The sequence below is a fragment of the Stegodyphus dumicola genome, chromosome 2 (genome assembly GCF_044657685.1).
Source record: "Stegodyphus dumicola isolate Sdum_Otavi_A_Nest chromosome 2, ASM4465768v1".
NCBI classification, from domain to species: Eukaryota; Metazoa; Arthropoda; class Arachnida; order Araneae; family Eresidae; genus Stegodyphus; species Stegodyphus dumicola.
The window spans coordinates 203,258,219-203,280,854 of record NC_140769.1 but is presented as its reverse complement, the minus strand read 5'-3'; the positions used below and the strand labels follow the sequence as shown (position 1 = coordinate 203,280,854).

Sequence of the window (22,636 nt, the reverse complement as noted above, 5' to 3'; positions counted from 1 at the left end):
GTTCCATAAAAATCATGACAAATTTTAAGAATAAGAAAAAGTCGGGAGAAATATATTGTAATTCGGGTTGGCGGGAGAGCGGTCGAAAATCGGGAGAGTTGGCAACTCTGCGATATTTATGGTGGAGGGCATAACACATATCAGGATAGCAGTTATTGGCATTTGCATAGGTATCCAAATACTTATTATTAGATACTGTATACAGATATGGAGATGAAAACTCTATGGAGAAACAAACATTTTTAATGCCAGAGGCAAAGGAAAAGTTGTTATGGAATGCTCATGTCAATAGGTGGAGGACTGTGGAGTTGGATAGGTCAAGATGGCAGAAGCTGACAGAGACAGCCCTAGCTGGAAACCGGCTGTAGAACATAAGAAGAAGAACAATTTAAAAGTAGACAGAATAATTATAGATATTTAAAAATCATAAAAACAGAGCAGAACTCTTACCTTTCATTTTAGGAGGTCCAATAGTAGATTTTCTATGGGATGTTTTTTCTAAAGCAAATGAAAATGAAAGCTTTTGTATTTTATTTGCCATTTTCTTAAATAAACTGATTTTGCTTTCAAAAATATCAAGTATTTTAATACTCGAAGAATTAATAGAGCTACTACTCTCAAAATTTTGTAAAACTTCAGATGCATTAAATTCGTCATTGTAACTTTTGTTGTTATCATTAATTAAAGCATCACTTATAGAATTTTCGGTTATGTCTTTCATGAAGTTTTGTATGTTCAAATGGGATAAATGCAATGATACAGGTGTTTTTAATTCATAATTTTCATCATTCTTTACCACAGATGTTTTTTGTGGAGGCGAAGGAGATAAGCATTCAGAAGAGAAACTTGAAGAGAAATTATCAGCATTATTAAATAACAAATTTTCATTTATTTCATCTTCATTCACATTATCAGCTTTTCTTTCAGTCAAATCATTTTCAGTAAGTTTAAAAGAATTCTTGCCTGGACTTGAAGATATATGTCTTCCTTTCCCAATATCAACCGGAGAATTTGGGGAATCAGTTCGAGATGATTCCCAGGACTTAAACAACTGTGAATTCACCACATAATTTTCCTCCATGTCAGAAAGCAAACCAGATGTTTCTTTAAATAAATTACTCTCAGTAATATTTTCCTTCCCCAAAAGCAATGCATTATGCTTTTTGATAAAATTAGATACTTTTTCAATACTTGAGTTAAATTCTGAAGTTGTGTCAGCAACTTTTATATTTAATGATTTAAAACTAACTAATGGTGGCGATTTTGCTCTAGAACCATTAATTTTAAGTGCATCATCTTTCTTAGCATCATTTACATAACATTTATCCCCTATTTCTTTATTAGGTGTCCCAGGAATGTTATTAAATAGAAGATCATCATCAAAGATATCACTGCTTCCATCTGCTACTTGTTCAATACATGATTCTGGAGCTTCTTTAAAACTGCAATCTGAAATACTCTTTTTACCCGTGTTAGGTTTTTGTAGATCAAAACTTTCTTCCGATTCAAAAATATCATCACTCATTTCAGCAAGACACCCTCCACTGAATTCTTTCTCACTATCAGAAACTGATTTGTTATAACAAGATTTTGTTTTGATTTCTTCTGTAAAAGAGTTCTCACTAGAATAATGTAGATCTTTTGAAGAAATTTTTGGAGAATTATTTAAAGAAGCTTTGTTATTTGAATTTAAATTAATATTTGTTTTTGAATGGTTTTGTGAATTTAAATAGGAACCATCAGATATGAAATTCATTTGCGATTCAGTTAAACTGGATTTTTTAATACTTTTCTCATTACAGATATCTAAAATACTGGGTGAAGTATCTGAATATTCCCATACAGAATTTTGCTGTTTATCTACATAAGCTGCATTTTCCTTGTCTTGCATAACTAAATTGCTGGATCTACTAGGGTTTATGTTTGAATCTTCATCAGGAAAAATTTCAGAAAGGTAAACAAAATCAGTTTCAGCAGTTTGAGATAAAAAAAGTTCAGAAAATGATGAATCATCTTCTACAGTAGGATCATTTAATGTATTCCCCTCATGAATAGGGAGCTGTGTTAAATCATTTTGTTGTGATAAATCTAATAATTTATCACAAACATTTTGCATCATGATAGAATCAAAATTATTCTTTGTTTCACAGAATGTTTTCAAATTACTAATTTCTGTTTTAGGATTGCAAAGAATATCAATATTTTCCAGATTTACCTTTTCATTTGCAGACACATTATGATTAGATTTGTTAAAATCATCAGTACTTTTGACAATGGAATTTTCTAAATCTTGAATACTAACAATACATCTCTCAATGATATTGACAGTATTCTTTCCAGGCTGAAAGATTTCATTTTTATCCCTGAAAGTAGCACTTAAATTAACAGACTCTTTTTCTGTTTTCTTTCCTTTGGTATTATCTTCAGAATTCACTATTGGTCGGCAGTGTAAAACTGATCTCATTATCTGCAGATTTTCATCACTGTTCTGAAAACTGTTTATTTCAGTATTATCAGATGCTGGAAGAATTACCTTAGAACTTTTGGGAAACTTTGTTTGAATCGGGGTGTTTTGCTGACATAGCTTTGCACTAGTCTTATCATCAGGAGGTATAGTATTTAATGATATATCAGGTTGGTTTGAAATCGAAAGAAGTTCAGAGGATTTTTTATTTAAATTCATGTTTTGTTGGCTTTCCCATGATATATTCTTCACTCCAAGTTCTTGCTTAATGAAATATTGAGCTTCCTCAATTATCATAACTGCAATTTCTTTCTCAGAAACACCATACTTTCCAGTTATTCTGATACGTTTTGCTTCATTGCGATGAACAGCATCTTCATCCAAGCACCCATTAAGTTGCTTTACACTAAAATAAATTTTAAAAAAAATAATTCTACCATTAAAAATCAGCAGTAGATGATAAAATATTTATTGGCATTAAAAAATAGCACAAGAAGATTAAATAGCTTGATGTTTTAGTTACATAAACAGTGTGTTAGATACAAAAATTCAGGGATATATATTCTAAACAACAACAACTAAACTGAAAAGTATACCTATTCTAGCCAGGGAATGGCAAGACTAAAAATGAGCAATTTGCTAAGCAAACCACTCAGAAAACTGCTAATTTTATTCTTATATCTGTTGTTGCTTTTCTTCCGGTTTCTGATGAAGTCCGACAAGGTCCAAAAGACCGTTGATTCTAAGAAAGTCAAGCACAAGGAGGGGACTGGAGTAAATATTCTCCCTTTTTTAGAGAGGCTCAAGCAGCTTGATATGTGCTTGGCAGATGCCTGATGTTCTCAGCACTTGGTGCATGTGGCAAATATTTTAATGCCCTCCTTGAAAGTGAGGCTCATAATATGACTGCTGGTAATACGTGAGAATGCAGTTTGGGAACACCTGCCACATTCAAGGGTTAGACTCAAACCAGACTTGCTGCCCAGGTACCAGAGATAGGTGGGGGCACCAAACACTCCACCATGATTTGTGATGTTTTCAAAGAATATAATTCCAGATAGGTGAGGGTGGAAGAGGAGGGAGTTAAAATGTCACAGCCCTCCTTGGCTAGTTTGCCTGCCATTCCGTTGCCATAAAGATCCACATGAAATGGGAATCCACTGAAAATACCGTATTTATGCGAATCTAATGCGCCATCGAATCTAATGCGCATCCCCATTTTAAAACTTTAAATAATAAAAAAATTGTTTGTCGGCGAATGTAATGCGCATCAACGGTATGAGGAATTTATTGAATCTTATTTTATACAAATATGGATTTGTATAAAAACTATCAATCAATGGTATGATAATTTTATTTAAATTTAGATACCATATTTTATACAACAATGGATTTATACATAAAGTAGCAGAGCATAGAATTAACCTATTAGTGGGCTATTGTTATGTGAAACAATCATTGTTAATTACCACTATCGCATATACGGTTGTAAAATATGAACATGAAATAAATCGTAACATTTCTATAGCTAACAGTTTCTACAAACAGTGATTAATAGTAATCATCTTTATTCACTAATGTTTTCATCACTGGAATCCTCGCAGCTCTCTTCGTCAGACGCAGATTCATTTCTTCTTTCCTCATCGTCATCATCGTTATCCTCGGCGTTCCAGAGCACGTCATCTTCACTGCCATTCAATGAATTTCAAATGCAGCATTTCTTGAAAGATTTCACAATCATTGGATCTTCGATGCTTTTCTAGGCAGCAGAAACCCAGTGTGCAACAATGTGCGGTGCAGTACGCTTAATTTTTCCTATCAGGGTCAATTCACGGTTTGGTTCACAAAACCACTTTTCGTACTCCGACTGAACGTACCCCTTAAAAGGTTTATTTATACTAACGTCCAGTGGTTGTAACACAGACGTCATCCCTCCAGGAATGATTACAAGATCACTGCCTAGGCTGTGCGTCTTCTTTTTTACGTCGTCGGTGAGATAACCACGAAATGGGTCCAGACAAAGCAATAATGGTGGATTGAAGAGCCCACCGGGACGGCGTTCCCATACTTTTCGGAGCCAATCAAGCATTAATGATTCCGTCATCCACTCCTTCTCTTGGTTTCGAATCAGGACATCATCTGGGAACAGATTTTCATTCTTAGGGGTTTTAGGGCTTTTTTTCCGTTTGAAGATTAAGAAAGGGGGAAGTTTGCCCCCGTCTGCTGTTATTGCCAGCATCACTGTTACACGTTTTTCACATCCCGAAATTTTAATGATAATTTCCTTAGTCCCCTTCTCCATAATGGTGTAGTTATGAGGCATATCAAACCAAATTGGCGTCTCGTCAGCGTTGCCAATTTGCCCCATTTAAAAATTCTTTTCCATCCGAAGTGTGATGACATACCGCTGAAATGTTAGTAGTTTTCCCTCAAAATCTGCAGGAAGCTTTTGGCATATTGTTGTATGGCGTCTTAGAGATAAGCCCATCCGCTTCATAAACCGATCCACCCATCCACGGCTAGCCTTAAACTCTTGTTTCGGTATTCCAAGAACTTCAGCCTCCTGTTTTGCTTTATTTCTTACGGTGTCACTAGTCACAGGTTGTTCCATTTTCTTCCTTTCACGTACAAATTCCAAAACTTTTTCTTCAATTTTAGGGTGTCTTCCTTTGCGAGGGCCAGTCAATTTCTTTCTACTAGCTTTAGTTGCAAACAGTGCCAATTTCTGTTGCCGCCACAAGCGAACATTGCTCTCAGCTACGTTGAACTCTTCCCTGCCTTTCTATTGCCATTTTTTTCAGCATAAAGAATTACTTTACGTTTGAAAGTAGCGTCATATGACATTCTCCTCTGTTTGCCCTCCCTTTCGTGACTACGTACTCTGCAGTTTGTATCCTCTATGCAATAATGTGTCAATGATAAATGTAACGGTAAATCTAGTCGAGAAATACAGTAATCCATTGTTACGATTTAAATTTGGTTGACGTCATCGGCGAACTTTGAACTCGAATCTAATGCGCCATCGAACCTAATGCGCACCCCAATTTTGAATATTACATTTGGCCAAAAACGATGCGCATTACATTCGCGTAAATACGGTAAATATCATGATGCTGAGAAATTAGGTGTAGTTTCCTGTAGGACAGATATACTAGTCTTTATCGCCTATGTATCCAATTACTAAGATGCTGAAATGAGCTTCGGCTATCAGATAAGATCCATAGATCTTCAAAATTATTCTCCATTACTATAGCTTTGAGCCCTAAATTGATTGCTGTCAGTTCACTTTTGAAAACTGAAAAGTGATCTGGATTTGTTGACGGAGTGGCATTTGTCCTCAGGGGGTCTCAATATAAATACCGCTACCTGTATATTCAGCAATTTTGCTGCCGTCTGTGAAGATCTTGGTAGCATTTTTGGCGATACTGTGTATTACCTCCAAAGCCAACTGTCTAAGGTGGTCAGTAAAATAATCTTATTTATAGGAGTGGAAAAATTACAGCGAAAGTGAACATTGGAGAGTCCCTGTGAAGGGTTTAAACAACATTGTGAATGAGGCTCAACATTGCAAAATAGTAGGCTCTTGGAATCAACTAGGTCAAAAGGGGTGTTTTTCTTTAGCCTTTGTCGGTTTTTCCATTTGTTTAGGAAATTTCTCTTCCAAGTTCTTATCCATGATTGCCACATTGTGGTAGGAGGGTGTTCCTGGGCAGAATGGGCAAAGTATGTTGGGAGTTCACTCCTGGTAGAGTCACCCTCGACATGAAGGCCATTCCAATTTCCCAGCTAAAATTAGAAGGTTAAGGAGCCAAGACAATCTTCTACCTTTTGGTGTTCCTAGTGTACGGACTAACAGAAGCTGCATATGCCCTCCTCCATATGACTTTGTTGACTCAGAAAGTTGATGCTGCATCGTATGTTGTGCAGATTAATCAGGGACATGCTTGAGGTTTAGGCAGAGAGCCTCATTTGGCAAATAAATTACAGTCTCCAGTCACCTTGAAAATTCTGCAAGGTAAAATTAATGGTTTAACGACTACGGCAACCAGAGTCATTCTTATATCTTCTTTTGCTCATCTTTATAGCCTAGCACTTGCCTACAGAGTGAGAATTAATTCTGAGGATCATGGTTTAATAATCAGACGAAGTAAATTTTTAAAAAGCAAGCTGAGTATATTGTTTCTCGTAAAACCAGTCAAAAGAAGCTAATACTCTTAGATACAGGAATGTAAAAAAAGGTCTTCTTTCATACTTTCAAATCATTTTAACAAAGTGCGTGAACCACATTTGGCATTATTATCACTTATAACAAATATGCAAAATTTCAAAATGTGCCAATATGTAAATTCACATATAGCTTAGGAAATTTTGAATAAAAACTCTAATTTTTTGCAGATATGCTTAGAAATACAACTACTTTAAGATGATGGTAAAAATTTTATAGGTTATAATTCAAAGTTTTTTGGTAAAACTTATATAAAGAATTATATAAAGATAGAATTATAAAAATAAATCATAAAAAATAGGCAAATTTTATTTGGAATGAACCTAAAATTAGAAACGTAAAAGGAAGAATAAAGTTTAATAATAATAATAAAAAAAAGAGATACAGTACAAAGTCCGAGATCAGGATATACAATAACCGTAATGATCTAAAATCCGGACCTCAAAACCATCAACAAGCTCTTTTTTCTTTTTCTTTTTTCTCCATACACTTTATGCATGCGCATTTGATTTTTTTCACCCACAATAAAACACGTGGAGAGTCCCGATTTTTAATTTCACTTTGGCACTAAATAAATATTTCTTTATTGAAGAAAAAATAATTTAGCATAAATATGTGTGATTGATAATTTGACTCCGTAGCTGCATATCTGATTGGCATACATCTTAAACTGAAACATTCTACATAGAAACATCATTGATTTTTACACCTACAAATATTTTATATACCTGACGCCAACCTGGCAAATGATTATTTATTATATTCTGCTTCCATCACTGCATGTTTATCAACACATGACAACTTGAGTAATGACTAATGCAGCGATGACCAAACACTTCTTTCTATATTAGTAATTTAATAGCAAAGCATATGGCAAAATTTTAGTGACAGAGAATGTATCTGTATTATTCTTTCCTCTAAATGGTACGCCCGCCATTCAGCCTATGGATATCAGAATAATACGTGCGCTGAAATGCAAATATAATTTTTAAAAGCCATGTTAAATATCTTGATTAATGGCAAGATTATTCAAGAATTTTGTAAATATTTTTGCATAAAATCTGCTTTGTGGTGCAACGCAAAGATCATGAGAAGATGTGTCTCCAGATGTTGGGCATAATTTATGGCCAGCTACCATATTTCATGGTGAGGATGATGAATATGATAGCTGCGAACGTGAAGGTTTTTGGTGAAGGTAAACGAAAGGTTTTTGGTGAAGGTAAACCAAAGGTGAAATTTTTCTCTTAATGAATTTGGTAAAGAAATGTCTAGAAGCGGTAATAAATTAAGATGATATAATAGATGATTTTCATTGCTATGACAATGCCCCAATCATCAATCAAATAATGGATGGCGAAATCTGTAGTATGTTTCTTAATCCAGAAAAGACCGCTACCAATAATGAAGAAAGTGACAGAGTAGTTACTGAAAATGAAAAAATTTCGATTGACAAGTTAGTCAAAATTCTCAACACAACAATTACAGGACTTGAACAATGGAGCTTTTTAACTGAATAAGAAATTATGTCTGCCTGCAGAATTAAAGAGAAAATATTACCACAAAAAAGAAACTTAAACAACTTACATTGAAAGAAATGTTTAATAAAGTAAACAAATAAATATTAAGCTTTTTGGGGAAAATTTTATTACCCTTTAGATCACAAATGCTTCATTATTTCATAAATTGCAATTTTATATTTTTAATTTTATAATTTCTACATGCCATCTTACTAGCTTTAAACTGATGATCTAATATCCGGAAAAATCCTAAATCCGTAATCGCTGAAGTCCTGAAATCTTGCGATTTTTACAAAACTTGGGAACTTTGGCATAATTTGATTTGTAGAATCACAATATGGAAAAAAAATTGTATGTTATTTCAGAAAAAGTCCAATTTTGTGTCAAAATACCTATGTTAGAACAATGCTATATATAAATCTAATATATATTTTAAGTTTCACTTTTGAGAAATGGAAAACGCAAGTTAAATTTCGACAACGGGTCCAGTAAAACAGGGTGATATAAAACTGTCCCCCCCCCTCCTTTTTTTTTTTTTTTTTTTTTGTGTGTGTGTGTGCAAGGTGTGCTTTAATACAGAGGGCAGTGTTATTTAGAAAAAAGCATGTTTTATATTAGAACTAAAAACTGGGTACTTGCCTTTAGTGGTCTAGGTCACAGAAAAGAACACTAGCATATTTTGGGCTTAAGATATAGTGATTTGTTGTCAAATGTTATAAACATTCATGAAAACAAAATTAATTACTGTTAATGATAAATCAGCCAATTTATTCAATATTGGAACAGCATAGGTTAATTAAAATATATATAATGAAAGAATTTCGTGCAAATTTTTACTTATTATAGCATTTAATGCAATTTATTTAAATAAAATACTTCAACAGAACTTAACATCTTTCAAATAACTATGTTAAGAATTTATTTGAAATAATAACATATATAAATATGCCAAACATTTTATTCATTCTTTAAACTGATGATTCAATTAATTCAATTATTTTTTTAATTAATACAATTTCTTTTATAAATTCACCCCCAAAAAATACATAAACATACCAGAAAATTCAGCCTTTATATACTCATTCTGGTGCCACAATTTAGCAGCTGCTGCTAATAATGCTTCAAATATCAACTGCAGTTTCTGTTGCTGTTGATGGAAGATTGAAAATAGGGTATTTATGTATTATCCCATCGACCGTGTAAGTAGCGCAATTTGGCACCAAATATGGATAATCATTGTCCTTTAGAATTTAGCAGTAACAACTGATGATTGGCGACCACTGCCAAAATGTTCGTCAAGAATCAGTGGGATAATATATAAGTACTGAAAATAGTAAGCATAATGAGTATTTTACAATGAAAAATCACCATACTGACATGATGCAATTATGAAAAGCCAGTTAGATCATTAACCGTTTGTTTCTCACACACGTGCAGATCAGTATTTGTTTCTCACAAAAGTGAACTGGCGATTATTTGTTTCTTGCCAATGAAGAAATGTGCTAAATATACTTTCTTGCCGAGGCCACTAAGGAAGACAACTACCAAACACTGTAAGACAAAATTTTGCCTTGAGTTAACAGTTGTAATTTATGAGGGAGGGGGAAACCATCTCGGAATGCACACGGTTGATTTATAAATGAAATATCACACATAATTATAAACCAAAAATAGTCAACTATCAAAATGCAGTGTTTTTTCTGAAATCTTCAAATATTTTTAGATATAAGGAAAAGATTTCATATTTTTAATGTATCCCATGTAAATTGCAAACTCTCTTCATGCCTACTAGAACTTACATATAACTTAAAGAACTGTTCACTGATATGAGCCTTAAATTTTATCCAAAACTTTAGCTTACCTAATGGTACTCAAAGAAGATGACACAAATAGTGCAAAATGACATTTTATCTGTGACTTAATAGTTTTTGAAGAAAATAAGAAAAATAACTTGAATAACAATAATAGAAGTATTTTATATTAATACCTTTCAAATGATCCAGCATTGCATAGTAATACTGCTATATTGTTTGGGTGAGCACTAGCAAGTAATGATATTGTTTCATAACCACCATTGTAGAGAATCCTTGCTGTTTGGGCATTGAGAGAGGATAACTGAACAAGATTGCAGAGTTCTTGCTGGATACCAAAATGCAGACGCCGTTGGAAATGGGAAAATATAAGTTCTAAAGTGAACCATCCTAGCCGATTGCAAAATACAGTCAGCATTCCTAGAGATGAAAAGTATTGATTAAAAAGTAAAACTAGTTAAAATATTAAATTTATCAAACTTGTTCAGTGTTTATCATTTTTTACATAATGTAATAATACTTTTTTTTTTCCTCTCTGCTTAAAAAATACACCAAATCCCAAATTATACAATATTTCTGTGATTCTTAGACACATTTCTCCTGCACAAACATCACCAAAAAATGGTGTGGAATCTTGCAATTTTCCCCTGCATTTTGTGCATCATACTCAATGGTTTTTTACTGCATTTTGCACATAGTACTTAACAGTTTACTTCAACACATTTCATTCTTTAAAAAAATGTTGCATCAACAGGGTGACTCAGAAGATAACATATTATGAAATAAGAGGATAAAGATGGTTCAGAAAAATCAAATTCTAAATGTGACATACACTTGGATATTGATTAAGATGTAGTTACTGATAGCTTAGAAGAATCAGATTCTGGCATTAAATGATAACTAACATACTGAATAATAAATAACAATTATCATTATTAAGTAACCAAATTCTATTATAAATAGAAGGCTCTGCATACTTATTAATAAATAACAACTAATGTCATTAAGTAAACAAATTCTGTTACATATAGAAGGCTCTGTTGGTATTTTCCCATTATGCAAATTTCACTCGCTTTTTGGCACCTGTGAAAAAAAAGCTAAAAACACACAGATACCCAACGATAGCAGCATCTAGGAGCTAGACCATTTGTCAGTTTGCCCACATACATGTAAATGCATAACAAGTACATAAAGAAAAAGTACACACACACATAAAAATGTATGACAGGTGTATGATATAAAAGTATCACTCTGTTTACAAGTATAATACATTCTATCAAATGCCTTACAACAAAGATGTACATAATTAAGATCTTATTGAACAACACACATTTATATGGTAATGATGATGACAGAAATGATGCTGATACTAATAATAACAAATAGAAGTAATCACAAATATATCTAAATACACACAGTAATAACAATAGTGAGATAGTGTGATAATAACAGTATTCTTACACTATAATAAGCTGCTGTAATAATAAATATTGTGTTCTTTCTTTTAATTAACAAAAGAAGCATAAAACAATCTCAAATAAAACCATTGTGATGCAAATCAAATAAATTAATTATAGATATTACATTTACTGCAGACTGACACTAAATTAAAGCTACCTCGATGTTTTACTTTCTGGAGGACATACTTTTGAACAAAGAATTTAAGCTAATGTTTATTGAAAGATGATAAAGATGGTACTAGAGAATCAGGATTTGATTCTAATATTGGAGAAGAAATTTGATTAGACCCTGGAACAACAGACTGTAATTTGATTTTGTTGTTTACCCATGCCACAGTGAGTAACTAGTATTCAAACTGATAATTATAAATTATTCTTATGAAGAAATTTAATCTTTGTTCATGAACACAGAATGCCATGAGTTGAGTTGTTAATTGGAAAATAATTTGCCAAACTATTTGTTGAATGTATTTAAGCATTTTATTTTACTTATTTGATTTTAGAACTAAAGTCCTCCTTCCAGATGATGGCACAGAAATTTAAAAAAAAAAAAGAAAAGTGTCATATGTTAATGTCATCTTATAATCAACGAAATATAGTACATTTAAAAGATGCATAAAAAAAAGAAAAGAAATTTTCAAGTCACACTTCATTAAAATAAAATTGAGACAGATAGAAGCATAAGAACTAACCAGCAAATGTAGATGTCGTCTGCTGGAGGGACTGCAAAATACCACGTGTGCAATCATATTTTGCTGAAACAACAGACAATGGCACTTCTTGAATGAGATCATTTAAAGCTAATGCTGCATAAAATCTTTGATGGATGGCAAGTAAACGTGCATCTCTGTTTATTTTCCCTTGAATTCCAAGGCCAATAAAATTTTCTTTAACTCCAACTAATTCACCCACTCGCTTGTATTCTTTAGGAAGTTGTTCCCACAAAGACAAAAAATGAAACCAGTTTATAGATCCTATTTGATCACTTAAATATGGAGGAGTGACCTACAACATAGATTGAATAATTTACATTTCTTTATCTGAATTAGTCATGAATAAGTCAGTAATTAGTCATGTCAGTTATCAATATATATATATAATACACTCTTAATAATAATAAAAAAAACCTGAAAGGTTTCTGATTTTAAATTGCATACAAAGGAGCAATTTTTTAACATTTTGTGTGTTACCTTTATTTATTAAATATGATGGTCTTCACACTTGAATCATAAAATTCAGTTCAATAGCAATATTGCAAAATAATTTTAAATTGAGCATATCTTTAGAATTTTCGATACACAGTCTCACACGCTGGAGATAAAATTGTTTTTTCTGTAAAATGTTGCCATTGCTCTCTTTGAAATCTTTCAGTTTGTTAATCAAAAATTCATTAAAGTTTTACAAAATATGAAATCGATAATAAAACAAATTTCAAATTTGGGCTTCCAGATGCCCATATTCACAGTAGGATTACGTCACTAAAAACTGGATGGCTCTAGGTACTGTTGTTTCATTACAGTGTGAGAAACATGCATACATTTGTGAAGTTTCTTCATTATCTAATTTCTTCAAATATAATACAGGGCAATAATATTTGGTGGCAACAGTTTGAAAAGTGAAACGGACATTCATAGTGATTCTATGCAAAATCGCAAAACGAAAACAATAGCCCCTCAGGGACAAAGCCTCTTTGGACTGATAATGTTTCTATTATAAATCATCATCTGCAATTTCAAAACTTAATAACATAATATTGATGTGACGCAGATTATGTGCAAAGAACATTTTTTAAGTAGTTTTCCGCGTTCTTTTTAATATTAATTGACAACAAAATTGCGTAAATAAACTGCAATAGTTTCAACAGCTAATAGTTTTTGTAGCACCTGAACAAAACCATTTACAATTATTGTTAATGCTGCTGAAACTAACAGAGGTTTTCCAGATAATAGATCACATTATAAAATTATGTAATTTGTCTAATACCACCATATAAAAAATGTCACATATGACAATACTGGCCAAATATTAAAAAGCCATTAAATATTTCAGAAAAATAGTAACTCAAATTTTCTTTTAGTATTTCCATGTAGATATATAAAATCCACATTTCATCAAAATATTTTCCTCTAATTAAAATGTTTTGTGTTAAGGTTGTAGAGACATTAGGATTTTTTTTTTTTTTTTTTTTTTAAGCTGGAGAATTGAAAAATATGCAACGCCTCTGCCGGGAATCGAACCGCGGATCTCTGGAATACGTGCAGACCACCACACCCCGAAGGCATGCCAAGAAGGCGGCGGAAGTACCTCATATGGTCACTTTAAAAAGTAAGTAATAACTGAGATATAAATGCTAAATGTGTTTTCATGAATGACTTAATTTAAAGTAAACCATATCCTTGATATATTTTACACATAATTTTCATCCCAAATAAGAGAAAAACTTTAAAAGCTCATAAGTGAAACCTCTTACAATTTTCAACATCTGTTATGTTTTTCACCTGTACAATATATATTTAATGAATTGCAATATTAACATTTCTTTCTTTTATCTTTTCCTCTTCTTTGGACAATTATGTTTAGTTACTGGTCAAGGAATTTTTTTTTTCCTTTCACTGAATGTTCCTGAACAGTGATACATCATATTGAACAGACACAAAATAGTGCCATATAAATAAATACAAATCCAGAACACGACATAATTAGATGATTAATTATTATTTCAAATGACTTAATTTTAAAGGAGTAAATATAAATTAATGCAAAGAAATAAATATAATTTTTTAATAAATTTATGATTAATAAGCACATAAATGATACTAAAAATTTTTCTTTGCTAATTTGAATTTTGCTAAGGAGTAGAAAATGGGGGGGGGGACACTGATTAATATACTTTGGTTCTGTAATTATTACAAAAAACATAAACAGAGAAAAGTTCAATCAAACAAAATGAAATAAATAAATAATAAAATAAAAATAATTATTTAAAAGTTAAGAAAATTGCACATACTTCATATAAGATATGAAGATCATTTTCTAGCACAAAACAACGGCGAGCTAATTGGAGTTCTCTCATGACTCTAAGTGCATCATCAGGAGAGAAGCCAGAAGCTAGAACAGCCAATCCAAGCTGGCTTGGTTTATAGCCTATTATATTTGTGTCTAAAATAATAATACATAAAACTGCAGTTTCAGCCATCAGATTTCAGTTTAACACACAAAAGAATCCATCAATTGAGCAGATTAAAAACATTCTTGTAATTAAACAGTAACTAAAAGTAAAATAGAATTAATATGCTAATTCTATTACACTGGCTGAATTTTTTAATAAAGCATAATTTCAGATTTTGCTCACAAAATTTTTGCCATCATTATCCTATAAAGAAAGCAAGCACAATACTATTATGCCTAAATTAAAAATCCAGACAAGAATAAACAGAGGCTTTTAAAATATTCACAATTTAAATAAATATTTTCATGTCATGGTGAATCCAAAATTTTTAATGAAGTATAATTTTGCTCATCAACAAAAATTTTGCCTCAGTTATCCTATTAAGAAGGCAAGCAGAATGCAGTTATTCTTAAATTAAAAATCAGGACAAGAATAAATAGGAGCTTTTAAGTTTACTATTAAAATATTTACAATTTATGTAAGCATTTTTCATGCTGTGGTGAATCCATAAATTTTATAATCATAATGAAATCAGCAACTATGGAATGCTATTAAAATTTGAACGTTCAAAGTATTGTTATAAAAAAGATTAATTTTTAATAATGTTTATAAAGTTTAATTTATAAATTCTAAGACTTTGTGAAAGGGAAAAAATTAAATTATACTGATGGTTATCATATTAGGCTACACTTTATTCTCTCTTGCCATAAAAAAAAAAAAAAAAAAATTATTGGGAGAATAAATTTAAAAAAATCTAAAATTTTCACATTTAATTAAAATTAAAAAAAATAAATACAGTTTTAAAACATTGAATGTTTCTGTACTTAATTTTTTTAATAAAAAAGATATAATAAACTAGAAAAAAATCAAATTATTAAAGCTATTATTATTTAAGCTACCATCAGCAGCTTTAGTAAAGTAAAAGAAAGGAACATATAGATGATTGCAACCTATATGTTGCTTTATTTAACATTAAGCTCTATTTCTGATGCAAATGATAATGCATAAATATCACAGGCTTAATAGAAATGAGTATATGAATGTAATACATGATGCTAAATGCATCAATATAAGAATTAATAAAACTTGTTACCATAATTTTGTCAAGAATTGAATATTTTTTTTTAAATGACTAGTTCTATTACTTTTATAAATATGCTCTACTATGCTTTGACAAGTAAATGGAAGAGTATCACCAACATTAATGGTATAAAGGTAATTAATTAAAGAAGTGACATTAAATAATCTCATTCATTTTTTGTTAATCATATGTTTTACATTTCCGTTCACTTTTCATGTTCCAAAAAATAAATGCAAGTAATTTAAGGTAAAAAGAAAAAAAAGGAGGAAATGAAGAAAAGAAAATACATAAAATTGGTAAGTTGAATTTATATTCATTAATATAATAGTTAATTTTAATAATATACAATTATTAATACAGTCAAAAGTCGTTAATCCGGACTCGTCGGGACTTCGGCGATTCCGGATTATAGATAATCAGTTTAAATCTGGTAAGATGGCATGCAGAAATTATAAAATTAAAAATATGAAACCGTAATTTATGAAACAAAGAACAATTATTTTCTAAAGGGTATCAAAATTTACAAAAAAAAAAAAAAAAAAAAAAAAAGCTTAATATTTATTTGTTTACTTTATTAAACATTTCTTTCAATGTAAGTTGTTTAAGTTGCTTTGTTTTTTATGTGATAATACATTCTCTTTAATTCTATAAACAGATATAATTTCTTGTTCAGTTAAAAGCTCCGCTGTTCAAGTCCTATAATTGCTGTGTCGAGAATACCGGCTAATTTGTCAATCGAAATTTTTCGTTTTCAATAACCTCTGTCACTTTCTTCGCTATCGGAAGCGAATTATAAAGATGAGGAATTTGATTTAAATCATATCAAAGATGGAGTACATCGAGATGAAATACTACATTTAGTAAGGAATTATAAGCCAAATAAAATAAAAACATCTGCCCTAAAGATAAGGATAGTGCTGACATATCAACTTCCAATTCATTGCGCGCCACGGCGTTAAAGATAAAGAAACGTTAAAGTTTAGATAAACAAAGGCCTTTATCCATTTTTTGCAGCAATTCCACTTTTTGTTTAATGGACTTCGAAACATACTCTCGCTTTGTAGATCCTTTACATATTCGTAAATATATATCACAGAAATTCTATTTGACATAATCGGAAGTTCAAGCTTACTTTTATAAAATTGCTCTAAGTCTGCAAAAAATAATAAGCCGGATCCAATTCGAAGATTAAGGAACAACGCAATCTGCAACATTAACTGAATTAGATAATTTTAGCTTAGCTTATACTGTCCGTTATACATTAAACGTGCATTCATAAACGTATTTTGTGCACACGCATATTCGCAGCCGTAAAGGTCTTACACGCATGCGTCAACGCGACGCATTCGCAGAAAGTTTGTAGCTTTGAGGTCCGAATTATAGATCATTCTGGATTATGGGTGTCTGAATTAACGACTTTTGACTGTATCTACAAACTCCACCTAATAATAGCCTAATTTGTGCTAAAAATATGTCTACCAGACAAAAAGAAAAAAAATCTGATGTGGCTTGCACATGACCTTCTGCTGTTCCATGTTTTAAGTAGCAACAAGCTATAAGTAAAGTATCACTCCTGGTTGATTGTTTGTAAACAAAATCTAATTTGTCATTCCAATAAATAGAAAAGTCTGTAAAACAAAATTTTAGATTCTATTTGATTAGGTATAACTGTCATGCATAAAAACTGATTAAAATTAATTTTATTAACCAGTTGAATAACACAGAATTTAATTGGTTTGTAATCAAAGAAAATTAAGTACTGATAATATTAATTCAGAAGTCAAACAACAAAAATCAGCGTTATATTTACAAAATTTTCACAGGACTAGTTTCGATGGTTTTACCGAACCACCATCTTCAGCTGCAAAACTGCAAATGACCTTTCATAAGTAAAGATGACTCAAGCTACTGAAATTCCCACCTGAAAAATTACTCACAAAAATTTCAAGATGCCCATATTAGAACTTTCATAGCACAAACCACACCTCACCCCTCAAGACTGCTTTGTTTGAATTCATTGCCCCAAAACAACGTAAATAGAAAACATGTACAACAGATGTTTTTTCCTAAGATGGATGTTCTGATGCGTAACAGCATGAGATCACTAAAGGTGCAGTGTTCCCGCTAATGGAACACCCCGTTTTATTAAATGATTCTGCGCATGCTTTTTGTATGAAAAATGTAAAAAAATATATAAAAAATAATATAGAGTACAACCATCAAAATTATATGAAATTTTTTTTTCAAACTTTTTTTTTTTTTTTTTTTTGCATCTCAAAAAAAAATATAGAAAATTACTAGAAAATAAGTGGATTTTAATAACACATCATAAATGAAAATTCTGGGTCTCCTTGTGATATGCTGCCATTGACGATTTAAAAAGAGAAGTCTGAAGTATATTATAAAGGCATTTTTATCCATTTAAGGTTGAATTTAACGGTTTTAGAAGCGATTCAATTTGGGTATTCCATGTAGTGGAACACTTAGCAACAAAGGGTTAAATTAATTCAAAAAAAGATAAATTGGTTTGAAACATCCGTTATATCTTTCTTTATTCCTGGAACCTACTAGAAAAAGTAAACGAAAACAGAGTACACAGAATAAAAAAATACATTTTACTCAAACAACACCAGCCAATACCACGCAGTCATTACTTTCATGGCAAACATCCCCCCTCTTTGAAATAGTATCCTCCTTTGCATACTTTGTCAAGGTGATTGTGGTGTTGCATTCAAAAGCTTTGCAAATAATTTTACGGGTAGCAGCACAAAGCAAATGATAATATTTTGGAAGGGCATATATATACGCCCATGGCAGTTAATGCATCGGCTGAGCAAGGGGTATAATAATGCCTGCGGCAGTTAAGGGGTTAGAACGAGTCTGATTTCCCATCTCCACATAAATTCTGTGAGATAACTTTCCAGATGATGATGTGCCATTTCTCTGTGTTTCTTATTTCCCCATTTGGTGCTACCCCACAGTCTTTCTATTTTTTTGTGGGTGTGTTCCAGTTTCCGAATCCACAAAATTGTATTTAAGGTTCACTTTGAAATTTTCGAAACTTTTCCAGTTTTTCAGTGCAATATGATTTCCATGAGTCGGAATATATTTTTAGTTCCTTTTTCTATATTTTCCTTTATTGCTGCTAATATAATACTCATGGATCGGTTTGGCACCTCCACAGGGAAACATTCATTTGTTTCATGATAAATTCCACCAAAGATCCACTGTTGCAGAAGAATTCGTCCCGCATCGTTTTCGCGCTTCGTGAACGTACATTCATCCACTTCAAACATAATACAAGGTACTCCTATTTTCCCTTGTTGATGTTTAAGCAAAGAATCCACACAAACCTCATGTAGTTATTCCAGTTCACAACAGTTCCATGACTGATTTCCAACTGCTTTTCCCACCATTTAACTAAAGTTAATTCTTCATTCCAATTATAAATAAACCTCACACACTTCAAGAAAATCTCGATGACTCAAACCATGTGCCTTTCCATATACTTCTTTTACTGCAATAAATTGAAAGGTTGCAGGGCTATTGAATTTCGTCTCTGAAATATAATTTATTTTCATGATTATTTTCACAAGTAGCAATTTTAGGTGAAACACCTTTTGCTTGAAAGAATCTGACAGATTCTTCCTATGTCTGGGCAAATCTCAAATTTTCATTGGTTTTTCATCCATTTTTGACATATTAGTTAAAAGACATTAATTTAAGAATTTACTATGCTTTCATGCTACTACATCCTGATTCGTCGGTTCACATCATTTGACTCCAAGTGAGCTCATCAGACGCAAACTACACTACAAAAATCTAATTCTCTCAGCAATTATCTGCATTAATTTCAAGTTAAATCTTAATATTGAATACAAGTTTATTGTATCCATATTAAGATTGCATCCTAATTGACTGAATTACCGTGAATGGCCTTAGGGCATAAAACTGAACTATCTGGTAAAAATTCTATGTAATTGTATGCCAGTATTGAAAGAAATGATCAATCTGATAAGAAATGGTTGTGACTTGTTTTGAAAATGTGGTATAAAAGGTTACCAGCGGGGATATTCTGTTTGGAGTCGGTTGTACCAATTTTGCCGACTTTATCGTCTGAGCCGTCAAAATGGAAAAGTACCAGATGATGATACTAAGAAGTTGGCTAGAAAATTCTGCTTTATGTTGCCTGTTGTTAACCCATTTTGGGACAAACATGTCACATGCACACTGGCCACCAAAATTATCTCACGGCTGGATGTGTCATATATGAATCACTATTTAAACTGACCCTTAAAACGGGTATACCACATATGTAATTTTAGATAGAACGTTTAATTAATATTTTTTGTTGCTGCTAGATGTAGCCCTTCGTCTGTCATGGGGGAATTTATTGAGATGGTCAATACATAACTTCATTCCATTGCAATATTTTTTATGTTTTATATATTGTTTCAGAATGTAAGTGGAGATAATTATTCAAATAAACAGAACTGGCTATTAACTGCATCAGCTGATATAAACATATGGCAGTGTTGTTGGTGATTCTGAATACTTTTCTTTAATTTTTGGTGATATGAGGAAATATGCTTTATTGTTTTAAAGATTTTATTCATTCATCTTTTGGCTAGCGTTGAGGTGAATATTTTGTGCATCATTTAGCAAAACTTCTTTTATACTTCAAATGGCAAGGAAAATATAATGATAAAGTTTTATATTTAATTCTAACAAATACCTGAGTGTTCCTCTCATAATGTGGCAAAAATTGAAACAATTGGATCACAAATTTAATTTACGCAATTTTTTCCCAAAGTTAGGCTTAGAACACAAATTGCCCATCCCTCCAAGACAGTGTATCCTGTCATCTCAAGAGAGCAATTGGATGACTGAGACGCCCATCACGAAAAGGTTAAGAAATGAAAAGTTTGGAAATTTTTAACTGATAACAAAATTAACATTAATGCTAAAAATAACTAGATTAAAATTTGAGAACTGTTTATACTTACCATCTGCCGTTTCTTCTTGCTTAAAAATAAATTCATTTTCTATGAGATCATTTAAGCATTTATTAACAGCATATTCAATATCATTCAGAGAAAATTCTGTAGCATGGTCTTCAACTAAACAAGCACTTAATAAAGTACATGAAGCATACTGTAAAACTTCTTCATATGTTCCAGCTATTCCACTAGCTATCACCTACAAACAGAAGAGAATAAAAAAGTAGCCAAAAAGTTAAACAAAAGTTTCTCAATGGATATAATCAAGAATTTTACCTCAATCAATGCACGTTTCATACTAGAACGGACAGAATTGCAGCCAGGCATCAAAAGACAAGACTTTACTGGTGGCAAATGTGACGTTACTATAGACATTGCCAAATTCTTTTCAGTATTTTTGCACAATAAAATACTTTCTCCTAATATAAAATATTTTGCATCAAACAAAACTACTATAAAATAGATACTAAATAATTAATCATTTCTGAGTGTACAAAGCATGACTCTTAACTCAAGTTTTAACATACATTTAAATGACAAAAATATATGTTTAAAACTATTTGCAAAAATTATCACTTATCACTCAGTGTGTTTTTAAAAAGTGCTCTAAAATATTATACATTTAACAGTCTTGCACAAAACAAGAGAATTTATTTACACATGTTTAGAAATATTAGTACAACATCTGAGAAGAAATTGCCAAATTTTCAGAAAGAACCAAACTCTGGAAACCATGTACATAAGAATTCTTCCTTTTTCAGAGCATCCCCCTTTTTCAGTAGCATCCCCCTTTTTCAGAGTTCTTTTTTTTTTTTTTTTTTTTTTTTAATTTTTTTTATTAAACTTCAAATTCTGGTGGTTTTAGGTGAACTGTGATTATTTCCTACTTTAAAATAATACATTTGTGAGATTTGCTTGCAATAGAGGAAAACTGTGGAAAATTTCAAACCAAAAATTTTTTAGGAAACAAATTTATTTAGAAGAAATTTAATAAAAGTAAAATCAATCAGAGTTTTAATAATAATTGATTACTTTTAATAATAAATATCAATTAATGCATTTACTATTATTTAATGCAAATAATTTTTTATAATAATTAATTATTATTAAAAATTCTGCATTAATTATAATTAAAAATTGGTGGAGGCAATTAATATTGACCCAAGCACATTTGGCATTTTGAAAAACAAATTTGAATTTTTTCAACTGAAAGTTCTTTTATAATCCAGAAATAAGTGATTGTGGTGCACAGACATATACATTTTTCTTCATCCTATTCACAGTATGAATGAGTAGGCACATGCTTTCGACTTAACATCTTCACATTTTTAACTGCTCCTAACACACAGAAATTAAAATATATGAAGAATCATGATATCAGAAGAACTATCTAATGTCTGGTAACTTTAATTCATAACATAATTTCATTGAATGAATGATTCTCATAAAATAATATTTTCCCACTTTAGTTTCTACATTAATCATGAAGATTGTTTTGTGACAATGATTTGGATATTATAAAATAAGTAATATTGTGATCCTAAACAAATATTCTAAATAAATATCAAAGAGAATTTAATAAAATTATTTCAAGCAATTTCCTTTGCACTAATTTAAAAATAATGCTTTAAATTTTCATATCATCAAAATCCCTGATAAAAAGTAAAAATTAATAAATGAGATAAATAATCAAAAACATACATAAAAAGCATTTAGTTCTTTAATTTTTCAGATTCAAATTATGAAAATGTTACAGTTAATCATTAAAATTATGATTACAGAAATAATAACATAAATTGTAATTGGATGTTGAAGCTTTGTATGAAATTTTACAATATGCTGCAATTAAAATAATCAACACATAAACAACCAAAACTTATTTGGGAGTCGAATGCATACCCTTAGTTTC

The 22,636-nt window shown here is 31.2% G+C and overlaps 1 protein-coding gene across 1 annotated transcript in view; it reads right to left on the bottom strand.

The window, feature by feature from the left end:
- Nucleotides 1–22,636, bottom strand: part of PolQ (DNA polymerase theta) — a 123,888-nt gene that overhangs the window by 47,187 nt on the left and 54,065 nt on the right. The window contains exons 11-16 of the mRNA XM_085810254.1: nucleotides 21,004–21,146; nucleotides 20,734–20,926; nucleotides 14,485–14,636; nucleotides 12,170–12,482; nucleotides 10,194–10,437; nucleotides 451–2,870 (exon numbers count right to left, since the gene is read on the bottom strand). Coding sequence (XP_085666380.1) covers nucleotides 451–2,870; nucleotides 10,194–10,437; nucleotides 12,170–12,482; nucleotides 14,485–14,636; nucleotides 20,734–20,926; nucleotides 21,004–21,146 — 3,465 coding nt within the window. The remainder of the gene's footprint in view (nucleotides 1–450; nucleotides 2,871–10,193; nucleotides 10,438–12,169; nucleotides 12,483–14,484; nucleotides 14,637–20,733; nucleotides 20,927–21,003; nucleotides 21,147–22,636) is intronic.